The sequence below is a fragment of the Rana temporaria genome, chromosome 1 (genome assembly GCF_905171775.1).
Source record: "Rana temporaria chromosome 1, aRanTem1.1, whole genome shotgun sequence".
NCBI lineage: Eukaryota > Metazoa > Chordata > Amphibia > Anura > Ranidae > Rana > Rana temporaria.
The window spans coordinates 254,346,072-254,368,401 of NC_053489.1; the positions used below are offsets into that span (position 1 = coordinate 254,346,072).

Sequence of the window (22,330 nt, forward strand, 5' to 3'; positions counted from 1 at the left end):
TTCATATTAACTGTACTTATTTATTTTTCAGAAACTGGTGCATAACATTCACAATCACATTTCTAATAACAGGCGCTTCAATGGCTCAGAAAGGTGAGGATAACTTTGTGTGTTCGATGTCTAATATCATTTGCAATAGATTTAGTAGTAAGCATGCATGACTGTGCTGAGTACCAACATTTAGAAGTTTTTCACTGTGTCTCTGGGGAAGTATGTGTCCGCAGGCCACATGTATGTAAATCTAAAACTGATCAATTGATAGTTTGGCTTGTACATGTTTTGACCACTGGGTGTTATATTCCATGTACATGTTTTGACCACTGGGTGTTATATTCCATGTACATGTTTTGACCACTGGGTGTTATATTCCATGTACATGTTTTGACCACTGGGTGTTATATTCCATGTACATGTTTTGACCACTGGTGTTATATTCCATGTACATGTTTTGATCACTGGGTGTTATATTCCATTGCAGCATCAAGTCATCATGGAATATTTCGGTTTTAAAATTCTTGGTGGAAAAACTGAAACAAGAGCTGGTGTCCAGTGTCAATCATTACACCGACAAAGAACTAAAAGGTAATGCAGCTACCACTCAGCGTATGTATACACTGCTTTGTAAGATGCACAGCCCAAACATTTGAATGTCACAAAAAGGCTTTTTAATTACAATAAACTGTCCAAATGCTCTTTATGTCCTCGTTTGATTAAAAAAAAAAATTATTTTCACTAAATTTTCATAGAAAGATAGTTGACCCACCTGCGATTTAAAGGGGAAGTCCAGCTTGAGCTCATTCAGCTGGGTTTCTCCTATGGATCACAGAAGTGCTATTCGTTTTGCATTCCTGTGACCCATTTTCAGCAGAGAGTGGTCTGAAGTCCGCTCTCTGCTGACGTCACAGGAATCGGTCCAGGCACAGTGTCATTGCAACAGTGGAAGTCGGGATCCGCCAGGAATGACACCCATCTCAGCCTCTCAGAACCGCTGAGAGCCTGAGACAGCCGCTTCCCGCCACCCCACAGAACAGTGCTCCAGTGAGCGTGGAGGTGCAGAGAGGAAAGCTGCTGATTGACAGCAACGGGGAGCTGTGAGAACCGAGCTATCGACGATGTTCTCTGTGAGTCGCAGAGGGATCGATGCTGCATCCTCCTAGGTAAGTACGATCCTGGGAAAAACTGGATTCCCATACCTCTCTCTCTTAAATGTGCCTTTCAAGGTCTGTGATGTGAATGTATAATAAATATATAAAGCTCTGCGTAAATTGAAAGCGCTATGCAAGTAATGTTTTTTTTTAAATTACACTTTCTAGGCAGACATCAATTACCCTAAAAATAAAAATTCACGTATATAATGATTAACATTGGTTGTAGATATAGATACATAATACTAGCATTCTTAAAAACAAAGTTTTTAGTCATTAGCCCAGTCTATTGGTCACTAGGACATTGTAGATGCATGAAATAAGGTACCGTAGTTCTTCACATGTAGGAGACTCCCTCTAGTGTTGAAAAAATTGTAAAATACACAAGCCTAGTCTGCATTGTTGCGTGGTTGCATAATCTCAGCTTTTAACGTGCATGTAAAGGAAAAAAAATGTTTTACGTTTTGTAGGGGAGGATTAGGCCCTTTGTCAAGTTTTTATTGTTGTCTGTGTCCTCCAAGGGAGATTCACTCCTTTACGTGCCCTGATGACCTTTGTCACCGAGACATTATCACTTGAGCTCCAGGAAATTTTACCCCCTTCATGACCAGGACATTTTTTGCTATTAAGCACTTAAGGCCAGATTCACAGAAGAGATACGACGGCGTATCTCCTGATACGCCGTCGTATCTCTGTGTTCCGGCCGTTCTAACTATGCGGCTGATTCATAGAATCAGTTACACATAGCTAGCCCTAAGATCCGACAGATGTAATTGCGGTCGGCGTAGAATATGCAAATGACTAGTTACGGCGATTCCCGAATGTCCGCGCTGCCCGTCGATCTAACTTTACGTCGTTTCCGTCGAGTTACGCCGCGTAAAATTAGGGCTGAGCCCTAGTTGTTCTAAGCCATGTTAAGTATGGCCGTCGTTCCCGCGTCGAAATTTAAAAAACAACGTCGTTTGCGTAAGTCGTCCGTGAATGGCGCTGGACGCCATTTACATTAACGTCTAAACAAATGACGTCCGTGCGACGTCATTTAGCGCAATTCACGTTGGGTAATTTACCAGACGTAGCATGCACAGTACGTTCGGCACGGGAACGCGCCTAATTTAAATGGTGCCCGCCCCATTTGAATTGGGCGGGCTTGTGCCGAGCGCATTTACGTTACACCGCCGCAAGTTTACAGGTAAGCGTTTTGAGAATCAGGCACTTACGCTGTAAACCTGCGGCGGTGTAACGTAAATCAGATACGTTACGCTGCCGTGGAGCAACGTAATTGTATCTGAATCTGGCCCTATGCTACTTTAATTGGTAACTGCCCATTCATGCAACGCAGTTACAAAATTTTAATATATATATTTTTTTTTTTACACAAATAGAGCTTTTTTTTTTGGTTTAATCACCACTGTTTTTATATATATATATATATATATATATATATATATATATATATATATATATATATTATAATATATTATATATATTTTATATATATAAAAAGACTGAAAATGTCTTCATAAACTTGAGCCCAAATGTATTCTGGTACATGTTTTTGATAAACAAAATCACAGTAAGTGTATATTTATTGGTTTGCGTGAAAGTTATAGCGCCTACAAACTATACACAATAAACAAAAGATAAACAACAACAAAAAAATGTCATAAGAGAATTTTCGGACAAATTTTTGTTCATCGGTTCTGATTTGCTGTGAAACAACGAGGTAAATCGGACGATTGTTCGCCTAATTTTCTTATACATTAGAGACCGGGGGGGGGGGGGTAGATTGGTGCAGGTTTCGCCGCATCCAATTCTCATGTCAGGAGATGGTGACCATCTCTCTATAGAGCCGGGTCACACATCTACAGAGTGGCTCCAGTGCAAATTGTGTCTTCTGGTCAGTTTCAGGTCCGAATTCAGGCAAACATTCGGGCTGAAATCGGACCTGAAACATTTAATGGGGACGCACCGGACCCCTGCTGTGAGCCGCTCGATGCTGCAGTGTGAACCCAGCCTAATACATACTATTAGATTTTCTGTATATTTTTGTCTTCAGATTTACCAAAACCATGTAGTGCAAGGGCCTGCCTGATTGCATACAAATTGAAACTCTTAAAGGGGTTGTAAAGGAATTTTTTTTTTTCATAATAAGCATCCTTTACCTGCAGACATTCCTCTTTTCACTTCCTCATTGTTCGTTTTTGCTCAGAAGTTGCTCTATTTCTTCTCTGTTCTGTTCACTTCCTGCTTGTCTGATTTTACTGACCACCGTGAAGGGAGGCTTTACTGCGGTGGTCAGTAACTTGCTCACCCCCCCCTGGGAACTACATCTGTGCGGCAAGACGCTCTCTAAGTGTTAGAGACTTCAAGGAGGTGTGAATTACTGGGCGTGACGCAATTCATACTGGGAAATGTAGTTCTTACATGAACGAGCGATGCAAACCAGGAAGTGAATGAGATAACAGAAACTAGAATGCCGGAGGTGATATAGATGAAGGAATTTATTAGATATTTACTCATTTTTTAACCGAATCATTACACTATTCTGTCTGTCTACCTTGCAGACATTAATTTTAGGAAAACATTTTTTTTCCTTTACAACTCCTTTAAGGTTTGACCTCATATTATATGGTTTTGGTAAATCTGAAGACAAAAATCTGCAGAAAATCTCATAGTGTGTATGGGGCTTTAGAGTCCTTAAAATGCAATTGTAATTTAAAGCTGAACTCAGAGATAAACAAATATTGTCTAACTACAAGAGCTATATGTAATTTTATTTGAATCGTTGTTTATTCCTTTCAGATCTGTGTAATTATCCTGCTTAAAACTTTGCCTTAGTGCAGGAGCTTCCTGTAATAAGGACTGGTCATTGCTCCTCTCTCTCTCCTTGTGTGGGGTGACTGGTCTTGTATCCACCCCTTCTTGTAGATTTCTGCAGGTGTTTCGCCAGATATTGCGACCTGTCAGAATTGGTAACGGAAGTGACGTTCCGTCGCCACCATCTTGCTACACCCCACACTCCTCCATAGTAAGGATACACTGAGAGGGGGAAAGCGGAAATCTTCTTACACCCACCAGAGTTTTGCATTTTACACATATATTTAACAGTAAAGTGAGTTTATATACTGAAATACGGTACTTAGAGCTTCGTCTGACTGTTATGATGTTGAATTTTAACATTTTGAATTTTTGCTCAAGCCTGCTCATCTCACAGGTTTGCTAATCTGACAGAAGTTCGCTGCTTTTAAAATTCAACGTCTAACCAGTCAGACGGAGTTCTAAGTACTGTATTTCACTATGTAAACTCACTTTCCTGTTACAAATAAGTGTAAAATGGAAAACTCCGGTGGGTGTAACAAGATGTCCGCTTTTCCCCTTCTCAGAGTATCCTTACTATGGAGGAGTGCAGGGTGTAGCAAGATGGTGGCGAGGAAACGTCACTTCCGTTACCAATTCTGACCGGTTGCTAAATCTGATGAAACACAGGCAGCTTGTAGCGGATGGAACCTGCTGGGTCCCTCCCACAGCTTTTTGCAGGCTTAGTACAGCACAGGGAAGAGGTCACTACAATTTTTACAAGGTTATAACTAGGTTTACAAAGGCATTTGGTGCATACAAAGAGCATTTATAACCTTTGTGGCTACAGAAGAATATACGGTACTTAAATGAAAACCTTTGTGCCTGTAGTTCAGCTTCAAGGGTTGTAGCAGAATACAATATGAAATCGGTTGTGTTTGACTTTTTTTATTTTTTTTTGTTTATAGGCTTGTTCAAATTGTGTTTTTTTTTTCTTCTTTGGCAGTTTTAAGAAGTTGAGCAGGCATTTCTGACTCCTGTCAAGCATCTTGTAAAACACTGAAACAACAAGTGTGTACTAAGTGAAATACAGTGATACCTCGGATTGCAAGTAATGCGGTTAATGAGCATTTCGCAATACAAGCTATTATTTAAAAAGAATACTGATTAGGTTTGCAAAAAAGAGATTTTTAATACAGCTTACCTGTAAAATCTTTTTCTTGGAGTACATCACGGGACACAGAGCGGCATATTCATTACTATATGGGTTATATGGAGTACCTTCAGGTGATGGACACTGGCAATCTCAAACAGGAAGTGCCCCTCCGTATATAACCCCCTCCCATAGGAGGAGTACCTCAGTTTTGTAGCAAGCAGTATGCCTCCCAAAATGGTCCCCAAAAGAGGGGTGGGAGCTCTGTGTCCCGTGATGTACTCCAAGAAAAAGATTTTACAGGTAAGCTGTATTAAAAATCTCTTTTTCTTTATCGTACATCACGGGACACAGAGCGGCATATTCATTACTATATGGGATGTCCCAAAGCAATGCTTACAATGAGGGGAGGGAGAACATCTCCAAGACAAAAGGATTTAATTTAGAGATATACTCAAATCATAATAAATCCAACTTAGTTGAGAAAAATAAATTTAAATTTTAAATTTAACTCAAAAAGGGGAGCCCCCGGAATCCGAGGGTCTCAAACTGCAGCCTGCAGCACTGCCTGCCCAAAGGCTGTATCAGTATTCCTTCTTACGTCCAACTGGTAGAATTTTGTAAACGTGTGGACAGAAGACCAGGTTGCCGCCTTGCAAACTTGAGCCATAGAGATCTGGTGGTGTGCTGCCCAGGAGGCGCCCATGGCCCTAGTAGAATGAGCCTTTAATGATAACGGAGGAGGCAACCCCTTCAAGCCGTAGGCCTGAGTGATTAACTGCCTAATCCACCTTGAGATGGTGGATTTTGCAGCTGCCTGCCCCTTCTTGGGCCCATCCGGTAAAATGAACAACACATCTGTTTTCCGGATCTTCTCTGTAGCTTTAAGATAGGCCTTCATGGCCCTGACAATATCCAAGGTATGCAGCAACCCTTCCTTTCTGGAAGTAGGTTTAGGAAAGAAGGATGGTAATACCAAATCCTGGTTTAGATGAAAACTGGATATAACCTTCGGTAGGAAGGAAGGATGAGGGCGGAGAACGACCTTGTCCTTATGAAAAATAAGATATGGTTCCTTACAGGATAAGGCCGCCAGTTCCGATACTCTTCTGGCGGAAACTATGGCGACCAAAAATACTAACTTCCTTGTCAGTAAAACCAAAGGAATTTCAGCCAACGGCTCAAACGGTTGTTTCTGTAAACCTGACAGAACAAGATTTAAATCCCACGGACAAAGCGGGGATTTAACTGGAGGATTAATACGTAAGACCCCTTGAAGGAAGGTCTTAACTAGCGAGTGGGTGGCCAGCGGCCGCTGAAACCACACTGACAAAGCTGAAATCTGTCCTTTGATTGTGCTTAATGCCAGTCCTTTATCCACTCCTAGCTGGAGAAAACTTAATACTCTATCGATGGTAAACTTGCGAGAAAGCCATAGCTTGGACTCACACCAGCCTACATAGGCCTTCCAGACCCTGTAGTAAATCACCCTAGAGACCGGTTTCCTGGCTCTGATTAGGGTAGAGATTACTTTCTGAGACAGACCTCTACCCCTGAGAATCAGGGATTCAGCTTCCAGGCCGTCAAATTTAGATGCCGTAAGGCAGGGTGGAGGATCGGACCTTGCGATAGCAGGTCTGGCCGTAGAGGAAGAGTCCAAGGGTCTCCCACTACCATCTTTAGGATTAGTGAATACCATGCCCTTCTGGGCCATGCTGGAGCTACCAGGATGACTGGTATGTGCTCCACCCTGATCCTGCGCAGCAGGCGGGGTAGTAACTGGAGCGGGGGAAAAGCATAAAGAAGTTTGAACTGATGCCAAGGGCAAACCAGCGCATCGGTTCCGCAGGCCATCGGATCCCTTGAGCGGGATATGAACCTGTCTAGCTTCTTGTTGAGTCTCGATGCCATGACATCCACGTCCGGCACTCCCCATCTTTGGCAGAGTGCTTGAAAGATTTGTGGATGTAGAGACCATTCCCCCGGCAACAGAGTCTGGCGACTTAAGAAGTCCGCCTGAAGGTTGTCCACTCCTGGAATGAATATTGCCGATATGCAGGGCACATGAGCCTCTGCCCATAGGAGAATTAAGCTCACCTCTCTCTGAGCGGCTTGACTCTTGGTTCCCCCTTGGTGATTTATGTATGCCACGGCCGTGGCATTGTCTGATTGAATTCTCACCGGGAACCCCTGCAATTTGGACGTCCAAGCCCTGAGGGCTAGTCGAGCAGCTCTGAACTCCAAGATGTTGATGGGCAACTGCCTCTCTGGCTTTGCCCAAGTACCCTGGCGAGTGCAACCATCCAAAATTGCTCCCCAGCCCGTCAGGCTGGCGTCTGTGGTTACTATCTTCCAAGCCACTGGGCTGAAAGACTTCCCCTTCACTAGATTCTGAGGGTCTAACCACCAACACAGACTTTGTCGGACTCTTGATGAGAGCGGCAAAGGGATATCCAAGGCCTGTGGCCTCCTGCTCCATGCTGACAGGATGGCTGCCTGCAGGATGCGAGTGTGGCTCTGGGCGTACGGTACCGCCTCGAATGTGGCCACCATCTTGCCTAGTAACCGCATACATAGGCGAATAGTCGGTTCCTTTTTGCTTAGAACCAGTAGGATTAATTCCTTGATGGCTTTGACTTTCATCAGAGGTAGAAACACCCCTTGTTGTTCTGTGTCTAACCTCATGCCGAGATATTCCAACTGCCTTGTGGGCTGGAATGCAGACTTTTCTCGATTTAGGACCCAGCCGAACCTCTCGAGGTATTGGACCGTGAGGACCACTGCTCGTTCCAAGCCAGGAGACGAGTGATCTATGACTAGGAGGTCGTCCAGGTACGCTAGGATCGTGACCCCTTGGATCCTTAGCTTGGCTAGGATTGGGGCTAGGACCTTCGTGAACACCCGGGGGGCCGTAGCCAACCCAAAGGGAAGCGCCACGAATTGGAAATGACGCGAAGCCACCATAAAGCGTAGATATCTTTGATGTGGCTGATAAATTGGAACATGAAGGTAGGCATCCTTTATGTCTATGGACGCCATGAAGTCGTCCTTTTGGAGTGTGGCAGCTGCTGACCGCACGGATTCCATCTGAAATGAGCGGACCTTTAGGTATGCATCTACCATCTTTAGGTCCAAAATTGGCCTGACATCTCCGTTGGACTTTGGGATGATGAATAGGTTGGAGTAGAAACCCAGCCCTTGTTCTAGGACTGGTACCTCTACTATTACTTCCTGGGAGAGTAGATGATTTAATGCCGTCATTAATGCGGCTCCCTTCTCCGGATCGTTTGGAATCCTTGACTCCTGGAAATGAGGAGGAGGAAACCTTAGGAAGTCTAATTTGTAGCCCGTGGCCACGGAAGACCGTACCCATTTGTCGGGAATGCTGGCTTCCCAAACCTCTGAAAAGAGACGCAGCCTTCCCCCCACCTTCGTGGGTGGGGGCGCCCCTTCATAAGGTCGGCTTGGGGGCTGGTTTTGCTGGTTTGCGAAACCACTGCTTCTTGCCTCTAGCAGCCTGTCCCTGCGATTTGGTGCTGAGGCTAAAGTTTGCTCTCGCAGGAGGCCGTCGATACTGTTTGGCATTAGAGGGCCCCTGCCCAGGGGAGTACTGTCGTTTGAACGCAGGCCCCTGAAACTTCTTCTTGGTTGGCAAAAGAGTGCTTTTGCCGCTTGAAATGGTCTGAATGTATTTATCCAGGTCTTCTCCGAAGAGTCGTCCTCCATGGAAGGGGAACCCTACCAGGAGCTTCTTGCATGGGGGCTCGGCCTCCCAGCTCTTTAACCATAAGAGTCTTCTCATATGGATAAGGGATAACGATAAACGTGACGCTTGCTGGATAGAATCCTTAATCGCATCTACCGTAAAGCGTATGGCCCTAGGGACATCCGAAAATTCCTCTGCCTGCTGGGCAGGAATAAGTTTAAGCATTTGCTTAGTTTGATCCGATAATGCTTGTGCAACCCCAATCGCAGCCACAGCTGGCTGCACTACTGCCCCTGCAGTAGTGAAGGAGTTTTTAAGTAGTGCTTCCAAGCGTTTATCAACCGGATCCTTGAACACCTGTATGTTTTCTACAGGGCATGTTAAAGATTTGTTAACACATGAGATGGCTGCGTCCACCGCAGGGGTAGCCCATCTCTTGGAAAATTTATCTTCCATAGGATATAAGGCAGAGAATCTTTTAGGTGGTAAAAAGATTCTATCTGGCTTGCTCCAATCTTGGAACAAAACTTCCTCTAGCAGAGGATGGATCGGAAAAACTGCGTTGTTTTGAGGCGCACTTAGTGAGCCCAAAGCTGAAACAGTCGATACTTGGAGATCTGGTACTGGCAAGTTGAATGCACTATGGACCAAGTCCGTTAAGGCTTGAACCCACCAGCTCTCCCTTTGGGAGACCGCTCCAGACTCCCCTGTATCCGGATCCTCGATCCCCGAACCTGCTTGGTCCTTGTCCAAGAGGTCGTCCAATTCCCCTGTGGAAAGGACCTCCTCTTCTGAGGGTCCACGCTCGGGCGACGGAGATCTATTCCGTTTTCTGCCCCGCATAGCCATGGCTATCATTTTTTCCATTCTTTTTTCCATCTCCTTTAAAGAGGTGGACAATACCTCGTCCGTGACCACCCTAGGGTTGGACTGACCCGAGTCAGCTCCAGCCCCAGATCCCGATGGCCCCAAGGCTCCCTCTCGGGAAAGCAGCGGCATAACTTTGTCCGAGACCTCAGACTCTCTGGGGGAATCCCCACCTCTTGTACCCTCTGACCCGGATGCCATGGTACAATACCGAGGTACGCCCGCTAACTTATCGGTGTTTTGGATCTATAAACAATTATTGCCCAAAAACCTGTTTGGGGGATAAAAATGCCTTTTCTCCCTTTAATGGATCCCTTTTTTTTTTTTTTTTTTTTAAACCCAAGAAAGAAAAAACATTCTGTCCCCCTTAGTAGTATTGCCAAGAAAAACTACTGAGATAGAAAAGAACAGCCTATTTCTAGGCTGAAGACAGTCTTATGAAGACTGTAATATCTTTTTTGGCCACTGTGTGTCCTCGGCGCCCCGTGCTGCCGCTCTGGTCTCTTCCTCCTCAGTTCCAGCATAGACTGAGCTGATGGAACGAAAGGAAGGGCCGCCCCTTCCTTAAACCAACTGACCCGCCCTTCCCCCCTCAGCTAACGGCGCGAAATTGCGCCTATAACACGGGGACGCGCGCGCGCGCACCCGTCGACGGGGGGGGGGGGTAAGGGAGCCCACGAGGAGGCCAGCGTTTGCCTGTCATCCAGGCTAAGGAGGAAGAACCATGCAGCGTCGCCTGGAGGCTTGCAGGTAAGCAGAGCTCTCTGAACACACACATACACACACAGCCCCACTCAATGCTTTTCAATACTACCAGGGAGGTCACCTCTTATGGGGAAATAACACATAGAGCCATCCTATCATTAAGATATGTGACTTACTTTGCCAGATGCAGCGCATAACTTTAGGCATGTCCCCTGTGACCCCCCAGAAAAACCTGCTAAGAACCAAGTTCCGCAAGTTTCCCCTCACTTACCTGCTCCATGCCGCAGGACTTTGCCAAGCAAGAGGCCCAATCTTCCCCCATCTCCGTGGGGCTGTCTAGACCTTCAGGCCCTGGGTTCCTATGAAGGATCCACTGTCCTGGGCCCATATAGCACTCTGGCAACAGAAACATTAGGCCCCCAAAGGTTTCTAAGTTCTGGGCCCAGGGTCCAGCTCTCTAAAAAGAAAAGCATTATGGGCTATACCCCAAGGGTTTGGGGTCCGGTTACTGACCACTTTAGCGCTGAGGCCTTTGGACAGAACCGGTTAGCTCACCTAATCCCAAGGATGCGGAGGCAAGCTAAACCATGACCAACACCTAAGACACTGGCGTAAAAACTGAGGTACTCCTCCTATGGGAGGGGGTTATATAGGGAGGGGCATTTCCTGTTTGAGATTGCCAGTGTCCATCACCTGAAGGTACTCCATATAACCCATATAGTAATGAATATGCCGCTCTGTGTCCCGTGATGTACGATAAAGAAAGTTGTCTCGCAAAAGAAGCAGGATTCAAGCCTCTGCAGTGTGCAGTACCGCATTTGGCCAGAGCTGCGGGTGCCCCGGTGACACTCAGAAACACGCGCAAATACTCTGTTTCCGAGCCTTTCCGAGTGCATCTGCGCGGTCTCTGAGTATTTCAGAGTCTCTCCGGCGCCCCCCACCTCTGGTCACATGCTGTACTGCATACAATAGAAGTCAATGTAAAACAAATTATCTTCGTTTCCATTGACTTCTATGGGGAAACTCACTTTAATATGCAAGTGCTTTGGATTACAAGCATTCTCCTGGAATAGATTATGCTCGTAAGCCAAGGTTCCACTGTAGTACACACCTTGTGGTTGGGGGTGCTTGGAGAATGATTGTACGCTCTTTTCTGTGGCTAAGAGCGGTCCAGCTGCTGGCAGAAGGCATCTCTTAACCTCCCTGGCGGTATGATTATTTCAGAAAAAAGGTGCTGAAAGCGGTACCATTATTTGCAAGGAAATTTGGCGTTTTATATTGTAGGCCTGTAGGGCCAGATTCACATACAAATACATTACGCTGCGGCGGCGTAACGTATCCCATTTACGTTACACCGCCGCAAGTTTACAGCGTAAGTGCCTGATTCACAAAGCACTTACCTGTAAACTTGCGGTGGCGTAGCGTAAATCCGCTCGGCGCAAGCCCGCCTAATTCAAATGGGGCGGGCACCATTTAAATTAGGCGCGTTCCCGCGCCGAACGTACTGCGCATGCTCCGTCCGTAAAATTACCCGACGTGCATTGCGCTAAATGACGTCGCAAGGAGGTCATTGGTTTCGACGTTAACGTAAATGGCGTCCAGCGCCATTCACGGACGACTTACGCAAACGACGTGAAATAAAAAATTTTGACGTGGGAACGACGGCCATACTTAACATTGATTACACCACCTAGAGGGCATGCTTAGTTTTACGCAACGCATCTCTACAGAAACAACGTAAATTTAGATCGATGGGCAAAGCGGACGTTCGTGAATCGGCGTGACTAGTCATTTGCATATTCTACGCCGACCGCAATGGAATCGCCACCTAGCGGCCGGCCTAGAATTGCAGCCTAAGATCCGACGGTGTAACACAGTTACACCTGTCGGATCTTAGGGCTATCTATGCGTTACCTGATTTTATGAATCAGGCACATAGATACGACAATCGTATCTCAGAGATACGACGGCGTATCAGGAGATACGCCGTCGTATCTCTTTTGTGAATCTGGCCCGTAATTCTTAGGAATAACTCACTTAAATCTGACCAAACAAGAGTCTAGTAGGCATCCCAGGTATGAAATTTTTTTAAAAACAAAATTATAAATTATAATATAATAAATAATTATAAATAATTCTAACAAATAATAATATAATTATAATAACAATTATTCAATAATGTAATCAACTCAAAATCACTGAAATTTGCTCAGTTGCAGAATTGTCGCTGTCATTATTTTTTTTTTATGATGAATTTCCCCACAAATCGCTATCGCACTATTCTGCAAGTGATTATAATTTATTATCGCTGTTTTCTAGCTGATCTAAAACAATTTTTGACATAAAGGGACACTTTTGGTTGCTATGGACAATCTACAGTTTGCAGGCAGAAAGAAAGGTTTTTATTATATAAAAGTACATGCAGGACACTGGGCAGACCACTAGGGACAAGGGGGGTGTGTTTTTTTTACATACAGTACTGTAATCTATAAGATTACAGTATACTGTATGTATTGTGTTTGTTTACCTTTTTGAATTTGGCGCCGTTCTCCGCCCCCGTGCTTCGTAACGTCGCAGGGAACGGAGATCGGCGGCACATAGAGGCCCCGCTCGCTCACACAGCGCGGTGGCATCGCTGGATCCAGGGACAAGGTAAGTAAACCAAGCCTGTGGATTCTGCGAGGCAAACCCGAGTCTGACTCAGGGTTACCGATCGTAGCCCAAAAATCTCACCCCGAGTCAGACTCGGGAACACCGCCAGGGGGGTTAAAGCATACTAGAAATGGGAGCCACAATGGTATTACAATGACATGTATAGGAACAGAGGATATGCTAGAGGTGTCCATAACAGCTACTTGTTTGCTATATACAGGCAGAGTTTTAAAAGCTCCAGAATGGGCATAATAATCATTCACATACTGAAAATGAAGGAAGTTCTGCATCACTGAAATATATTTAACTGCCTGCAGATGTTTAATATGATGAGCTAATTGAAAGAAACAGTAGATTTGCACTAAACTGTGTAATCGATAAATAGCTGTAGGTCTTCATTTTTATTATGATGCTTTATTGAGTAGCCAGGTGGCAGTGCAGTTCTAAGAGCCTTTTAAAATAAAGTATGTCTGTTACATAATGATAGCAAAGACACAGATCCAATAAATAAGACGTGTCACAAATACACAGGTCTGCACACCACATACAGTTATATTGTAAAACCGTATTAATGGAAAACCCTGCTTTTTTTAAGGAAATCACACAACATGTATAAATATTAAAGATGCTATTTTGTAATTTAATATTATTAACAATATTTTTTTTGTTTTAAACACTTGCCGTCCACCCAAAGTACATTTACTGTGGGTGGGCGGCAGCTGCAGGCTGAGCCACGTACTGGTGCATCACTGGCATGTACCCTGGGACAAGCAGTGGCATGAAAACGGATCCGCTGTGTCCACATGACAGTGCTCGGGTACCTGACCAGTGACCAATCATAGCGATTACATAAATACATGTAAGCAAAACTGTCATGAATGGAAGCCACTTTTTTTTTTGTATTACATTGATGGTTTTTCATTTACATGCAAAATGTAAAAACCCAGTGGTGATTAACCACTCGACCTCCGGAAGATTTACCCCCTTCATGACCAGGCCATTTTTTGCGATACGGCACTGCGTTACTTTAACTGACAATTGCGCGGTCATGGGACGTTTTACACAAATAAAATTGATGTCCTTTTTTCCCACAAATAGAGCTTTCTTTTGGTGGTATTTGATCACCTCCTGCATTTTTTTATTTTTCGCGCTATAAACAAAAAAAGGTCAACAAAATAAAAAATAAAAAAAACTTTTTTTTTTTACTTTCTGCTATAAAACAGATCCAATAAAAAATGTAAAATAAAAAAAAAAAAATCTTTATCAATTTAGGCCAATATGTATTCTGCTACTTATTTTTGGTTAAAGAAAACCCAATAAGCGTATATTGGTTTTGTGCAAAAGTTATAGCGCCTAAAAAATAGGGAATATATTTATGGATTTTTTTTTTTATTATTTCTTACTAGTAATGGTGGCGATCAGCGACTTATAGCGGGACTGTGATATTGTGATGGACAAATTGGACACTAACTGACACCTTTGACGACTCGTGACACTAAGGCCCGGTTCACACTGGTGCAGCATACGCGCTAACCTTGGGAGCACATGTCACGTGACGTGTACAAATCAATGGTTTCCTATGAGAGCTGTCTTAATTGGCACGATACATGTCAGTCTGACTTTAGAAAAGGTTCCTGCACTACTTTGGCCCAACTTTTAGCCCATCAATATCATCAAAGTCGGATCCACAGTGATCAGTGCTAAAAAAAATATGCACTGACTCTGTACTAATGGCAGGGAAGGAATTAAAGTGGAGGTCCACCTAAACAAAAAATATTAAAATCCAGCAGCTACAAATACGGCAGCTTCTGACTTTTAATAAATGGACACTTACTTTTCCAGGGTGCCCGCGATTATGGCAGCCGAAGATGAGCAATCGCTCGTCTCTCGGCTGCCCCCACTGCCAATCCTCGGTGAGGGAACCAGGAAGTGAAGCGCCGCGGCTTCACTGCCCGGTTCCCTACTGCGCATGCACAAGTCGCGTTAAGTTACTGTAGCAAGTGGGACTGGCATAACCTAGAGCAATATGTACACAGCATAAGCTGGTAAGGCGTTTGGGAGCACTCATCAAATGTATTATTGTACTGATAAACCGTGCAATTTTATTAGTAGTTTGTGAAAGAATTTGTGAAAAGATTTTTAAAGCTAACATTTTTATGTATGTGTTTTTTTTTTTTTTGCATAGTTATATTAGTCCAGTATTATAAGTATGCTTGTGCCATACTTGGCAACAGAGAATCACTGTAGTAGATTTAGAGATTTAGAGATTACTGCTAAAATAGGGGTCTTGTGCTGAGCAGCTGCATAGTGATCACAGGGGGTTGTATGCTTGGCACAGCACCATTCAGAGAACACTTTTCATTTTCCCCGGGTCTGCTTCTGCTATCAAAGTGTTTTCTGATTGAACGAGTTGGAGAGGCGAAACAGTGAGGTCACAATCTCGATTTTATCCAATCAGAGAACACCTGGTATTTCTTTAAAAAACTGCAAGGCATTATGTGAATGACACCCACGCTGAGTGAGTGTCCCCCTATGTTCAGTAAAGCTAGTGGGAATCACTGTAGTAGCGGTGCCTACTACAGTGATTTCCAACTTCTGCAGGGATCACCTGGTATGGCACATGCATACTTACATAAGTCCAAGCTAGGGGGAAAAAAACAATACCTAAACATCAGCTTTAACATCTGGTCATAGTCATAAATCACGTGTACATATTTATTTCTCTGCTCACGGATCAGTACTATTCCTGCAGGTGCCTGTGTTGCCTACTTTTTGACAAAAAGGAGAGAATATCGAAACTCCATGAATCCGTTTAAGAGTCTGCGAGAGAAAGAAGAAAAGAAGCTGAGGAGCCGACGATACAGGGTCAGGGAGCTAAAGAAATCTGCAATTTATTTTGTGTGTGACATAACTGACCTTCAGCTGTTTGAGTCATGGTTTTACCACCCCCGGCCACCCACCTAAACACATCAATGCACAGGGCTGTACCCAGAATCAAATGGCATGTTGCTTTTGGCAGGGGTACCTCCACCAAACATGGCCTATTCAAGTGAATGGGGCTAAGATTGTGTTGCGGTAGGTCAGCATTGTGAAAGTTAAAGCATGCAGTGAGGAGGTGAAGTGTTGCTTTGAGCAACTCAGACAAATATGCTTTCAGACTGATAAATGAAGCTAAATATGCCATAACAATTGTTCTTCTAGCTAATGCACATTTTACTAGAACATTCTGTAGTCCCTGTCTTTTGCATTATCCTTTAATTCTTTAGCATGCACTGGTAGTAGTGACGCATTGTCTCTCTCTTTTCTTTCCACTGTCATTACAGTCTCTTTATATATCACTCTTTGTCACCGTGCCTACTTCTATTACTGGAACTACAAGCTGAATTTGACCTTAAAGGACAATTAAAATGTGCTCTTTACCAAGAGGCTTAGAACTGCCTGGGCAGATTTTCAACCCACTTAAAGGACAATTAAACTTAAAATGAAGAAGTTACAGTATGTGAAAGACCTTCTGAAAACATTTACAATGTGTGTAAAATTATTCTGGTGTAAAGAGCCAGCTCAGCCAAATAAATGTTGATTGCAACTCATCTTGGCTTGTCACAGTGATAAACTGTTAAGACAGTACTGGCTTCCTGGTCTGCTTCTGCTATCATGTGCGATTGTCAGCAGTGTTGTGCAACATCCCCATCCTCATCTCTATCTCCATCCCCATCCTCATCTCTATCTCCATCCCCATCTCTATCTCCATCCTCATCTCTATCTCCACCCCCATCCTCATCTCTATCTCCATCCCCATCCTCATCTCTATCTCCATCCTCATCTCTATCTCCATCCTCATCTCTATCTCCATCCTCATCTCTATCTCCATCCCCATCCTCATCTCTATCTCCATCCTCATCTCTATCTCCACCCCCATCCTCATCTCTATCTCCATCCCCATCCTCATCTCTATCTCCACCCCCATCCTCATCTCTATCTCGATCCCCATCCTCATCTCTATCTCCATCCCCATCCTCATCTCTATCTCCATCCCCATCCTTATCTCTATCTCCATCCCCATCCTCATCCCTTCCTAATTCCTTAGCCCTGATGATTGCCTAACTATTACTAATTCCAAAGAAAAAATGTATTATATTGCAGCACACCATTTATTACATGTGATGGCTGCATTTTTTTATTTATTCGGTAGAACATTTTCAGCAAGTACAGAAATACCTGATTTTGCCAGAAATACAGGGTTTGATTAACTAAAACTGGAGAGTGCAAAATATGGTGCACCTCTGTATAGAAACCAGTCAGCTTCCAGTTTTTTTGTCAAAGCTTAAAGGAATTGTAAAATCTTGGTTTGTTTATTTTTTTGTTAAAATAATATTTGAAATACCACAAATGATGCAAGACCAAAAGTAGAGACTGAATTATGAATAAAATCATGAGTAAGTCTCTTGCTGTGGTTAAGTCTGAGGTGGAAAAAAATAAAAAAATAAAAAATAACAGACATGTTGGCCGGGATTCAGATACATTGGCGTATCTTTGAGCGGGCGTAGCGCATCTTATATGCGCTACGCCGACGTAACATAGAGAGGCAAGTACAGTATTCACAAAGCACTTGCTCCCTAAGTTATGGCGGCGTAATGTAAATGGGCCGGCGTAAGCCCGCGTAATTCAAAGTAGGCTGGTAGTGGGCGTGTTGTGTTATAATGAATCGTGACCCCATGTAAATGAAGCGCTGTACGAACGGCGCATGTGCGCACATGCTCAGAATCACGTCGAATTTACGCCCTAAGATACGACGGCTCAATGGCAACGACGTGAACGTAACCTACACCCAGCCCCATTCACGTACCACTTACGTAAACGCCTCATATAACAGGGGTAACTTTACGCCGGATGTAAGCCTTACGTAAACGGTGTAGCTAAATCCGACGGGCGCAAGTACATTCGTGAATCGGCGTATCTAGGAATTTGCATATTCAACGCGTAAATCTACGGAAGCGCCCCTTGCGGCCAGCGGAATTATTCACCCAAGATACGACGGCGTAGGAGACTTACGTCGGTCGTATCTTGGCAAATTTCAGGCGTATCTCAGTTCCTGAATACGTCGTCGTAAGTCCTTTCTGAATCCCGGCCGTTATGTTTTACTTGCCTTCCCTATGCAGTGGTTTTGCACAGAGCATTTTAGATCCTCCTCTTCTCCGATCCCTCCCTCCTGTTGAGTGCCCCCACAGCAAGCAGCTTGCTATGGAGGCATCAGAGCCGAGCCGCAATGGCGCCGTGCTGCTGTCTCAGCCAATGAGGAGGGGAGTCGCGGGCACCTGAGACACTCCTGCAACATTGCTGGATCTAGAGGTAAGTATTAGGGGAGGGGGGTGAGGGGGGCTGCTGCACACAGAAGGCTTTTTATCTTAAAGCGGGGGTTCACCCGAAAAAAATGTTTTAACATTAGATTGTGCCTAATTACAGGAAGCAGAATCGGGTGTTTTGTTTAAAATCAATGCAGTACTTACCGTTTTAGAGATAGATGTTCTCCGCCGCTTCCGGGTATGGTCTTCGGGACTGGGCGTTCTCCGTGGCTTCCGGGTATGGGCTGCGGGACTGGGCGTTCCTATTTGATTGACAGCCTTCCGACGGTCGCATACAGCACGTCACGAGTTGCCGAACGTCGGTGCGGCTCTATACGGCGCCTGCGCACCGACGTTCGGCTACTTTCGGAAACTGGTGACGCGCTGTATGCGACGGATCGGAAGGCTGTCAATCAAATAGGAACGCCCAGTCCCGCAGCCCATACCCGGAAGCCACGGAGAACATCTATCTCTAAAACGGTAAGTACTGCATTGATTTTAAACAAAACACCCGATTCTGCTTCCCGTAATTAGGCCCAATCTAATGTTAAAAATTTATTTTTGGGGTAAACCTCCACTTTAATGCATAGAATGCATTATTATAAAAAACCTTCTGCCTTTACAATCACAAAAAAAACCCCTGTAAGACAAAGGCATAATAAACTAGTATGCATCAAGGGGTTAAGTGTGTCCTAGGGAGTGATTCTAACTGTAGAGGGGGGGGGGGTGTCATCACTGCCCCCGGTAACAGGAAGCAGTAGATCCCTGTCATGTTGCTAGTCAGAACAGTAAAATGCCTTGTTTACATAGGCATCTCCCCGTTGTGCCGCTCCATGACACGATCGCGGGCCCACGGCGGACATACAGTCCACGGGACCCACAGGCACGCTCACAGAGCATGTGGCGGGTACGTGCGCTCACGATTTAATGATGTACCGGTATGCCCATTTGTCCACCACTGCCATTGTTGCCGATGTATTACGGTGTGCAGCGGTTGGCAAGTGGTTAATTGAAGAAGCTGAAATTCGCAGCTGATTGACATGCACAGTTGCACCAGATTTTGCACTCTCCAGTTTTAGTAAATCAACCCCACAGTGTCCTGGTCACCTCCTGCAAGCTGACTTGGAAGCATAAAACTTTATTTCCTTATTTATGTGAACTACTCCTCTCATCACCACCTTGTAATGGAGATGAACAAAGGCAGACATGCCCAATATTGGGAGGGCAGGAAATATGGCTTCCTCCATAGATACATTGGAGGAATGAGCAGAACCACCCAGTGGCACGAGGTGTATTATAAATATGTTTTTTAAAAGATCTGGTACTAACAATGGTCTTATCTCTTATTTGTACAGCTTTTTGCAAACCGATCATGGGGTGTGCAACAATTTTCTCCTGAAGACCAAGCCTTGTGGGAGGGTGTTACGGAAGAGTTAATGTCTGATGAAGAGGACAGTCTGTCTGAGCCGGGGGTATGGGTAGCCCGACCACCTCGTTTCCGATCACCAGAGCTCTCAAGACTCTGTTACAGCATTGACTCGCATTCTAAACATGGCAATAAAAGCAATCGTGTCTACGGTTCTCTCTCTGACCGACTGCCTTCTGCTGAGATTCAGCTTTTGCCCCCTCACCTTTATAATCCTGACTGGGAAAGGGAGGTGACTGAAGAGGAACTAACGGGAGGTGCACAGGGAAGAAAACCCTTTTGTCCTGATCTCAATTCATTTATACAGATAAAAGTAGAAAAAGATGAATAAGACTTTATGAACCATAAATGCACAAACTTTTCTTTTTAGCAGAGGTTACACAATACAACACTGTGAAAGAAGGCATTAACGGCGAAGGTGAGCTATGTGAAAGGGCTAATGTCTATGGCAAATATTTAAAAAAACTGCATTTGTGTTCATGAAATGGGTCCAGCAGCGCTTCGATTTGATGAAAGCAAAATAAAATGTTATTTTTTACGTTGTGTGTCTTTATTTGGCAGAAGCTTATCTATTTTCTGCATAGTTTGTTGTAAAATATGTAACCAAGATTTGCATGCTGTATGTCTAGACATAGTATAAATATAAGTGAATAGAAATTCATGATGGTCATGGGTACTAAGCAATAGCCTTTCAGCAGATCAAGATAATCCTATTTCCTTCAATTATTTGCAGACATGGTTCATTTGTAGAAAATGTTCTTTAATAAGATCATCACTCCTATATATTAGATAAAGATTGATCAGGGAAAAGGAGTCAATGGCTTCTAAAAAAACATTTTGGTTTGTTTTGACTTAAAGCACTGTTTCTAATTTTGACCGTCCTATCATCCTGGACCACAAACCTTCCTCACTATGCTATATGTTTTCTGCTGCACCATTGGCATGGTTATATCTTCTTAGTCCTCTCCATAAAATCATCAGAAATTTGTGCTTAAAGCAGAACTATAGACAACACTTTTTTCGGGGATAATATAAGGGAGGGTTATAGCCCCTGTCAGTTTATTTTTTACCATCCCTGTTCCATTGCAGAGATTTCTCTTCACTTCCTGGCCCATAGTCAAACAGGAAGTGAGGGGAAATCTATGCAAATTAAGGGAATTCATTGCCCCCCCCCAGGCCGTCAGAACTCCCCACTCGAAAATGTCAGGGCGGGGTCTTAAACAGCAAGGGGTGTGACCTTGCCAGAAAGGGGTGTGTCATATTAAAATTAAGGGGTGCACGAGTATAGTCAGGCCTAGGGCAGCACAAAACCTTAATACACTACTGCTTGAGGGACAGGGAACTCTAAGGCCGAGTACTCACGAGCAGACATGTCCGATGAAACCGGTCCGCGGAACGTTTTCATCGGACATGTCTGCCCGGGGACTTCTGTTCGATGGCTGTACACACCATCGAACAGAGGTCCGCGCGTAAACAGTACGCGGGGCGTGTCCGCGGTGTCGCCGCGTCAATAACGTGGTGTCGCCGCGACAATGACGCGGCGACGTGGGCGGCCTGCCTTTAAAATGCTTCCACGCATGCGTCGAAGTCATTCGACGCATGCGAGGGATGGCGGGCGGCCGGACATGTACGGTAGGTCTGTACAGACGCCCGAAAATGGTCCGCTCGGGCCTACACACGGCCAAACATGTCTGCTGAAACTGGTCTGCGGACCAGTTTCAGCAGACATGTTTGGTCGTGAGTACGGGGCCAAATACTTTTGGGCTATATTGCTGTCTACAGGAGAATTTGCCACTAACCAACAAACATTTGTAGGCTAGCTCCAAGATAACCCTTCCTCTACCCAATATGCCATAGTTTTATGCTAGTTTCCTAGGAGAATGAACTTATTTTCTTCTCTCCATATTTTGCACATTGGAGAACAGTTATTCCTGGGGCTATTTTCTAGGCTTCCTGAACAAGGGGTTTCTTCTCCATCCTAAGACCCCACTATGGACAGGTCTCCTGGTTTGGACTCCATTGGACACCATCTAGGTGCCTTCACAACAATAAATTAGGAGTCCTTCCTCCAACAGTAGAGGTAGGCTGGTTCCTACTCTAGAAACAACCGCAAGTCTCAGTGCTGATTATACTAACCAGTTCCTCCCAACCGGTAGTCTCAGGAAAAGGACAAGTTGGTCACACACTTAGTGGCACCTCAGATCATGTGTGGCAGTTGGAGGTTGACACTGGAGGACCCCGTGCCTTTCTGGATGGTCAACAGGGAGAACGCATGAATCTCCGGCTGCTGATATGCCTTAACAAGAGCTGGGTATGTCTTCATGACTTTGTGGGAGTTGTCCACCTTCTTCTTTGGCTAAACCGCAGTCTCTTGACGATTTATTCGCTTGGTCTGCCCTTAATATACTCATAGTGGTGCTGTTAAGATTTCTGTTCTTTGCTACCCAGCTGTTGATGCTTTGTTGGATTTTTGCTGGAATCAGGATCTTTCTTAGACCTATAGCTTGAGGTAAGACCTGAGCTTTGCAGTTCTACAGC

At 44.5% G+C, this 22,330-nt stretch overlaps 1 protein-coding gene across 2 annotated transcripts in view; it reads left to right on the forward strand.

Annotated features, from left to right (window-relative positions):
* C1H14orf93 (chromosome 1 C14orf93 homolog) overlaps nucleotides 1–20,330 on the forward strand; it is a 59,144-nt gene extending 38,814 nt beyond the window's left edge. For both annotated transcript variants that reach the window (XM_040354245.1, XM_040354237.1), the window contains exons 4-7: nucleotides 32–93; nucleotides 479–582; nucleotides 15,777–15,889; nucleotides 19,722–20,330. In XM_040354245.1, coding sequence (XP_040210179.1) covers nucleotides 32–93; nucleotides 479–582; nucleotides 15,777–15,889; nucleotides 19,722–20,123 — 681 coding nt within the window. In that variant the 3' untranslated portion in view covers nucleotides 20,124–20,330. The remainder of the gene's footprint in view (nucleotides 1–31; nucleotides 94–478; nucleotides 583–15,776; nucleotides 15,890–19,721) is intronic.
* The last annotated feature ends 2,000 nt before the right edge of the window (nucleotides 20,331–22,330 follow it).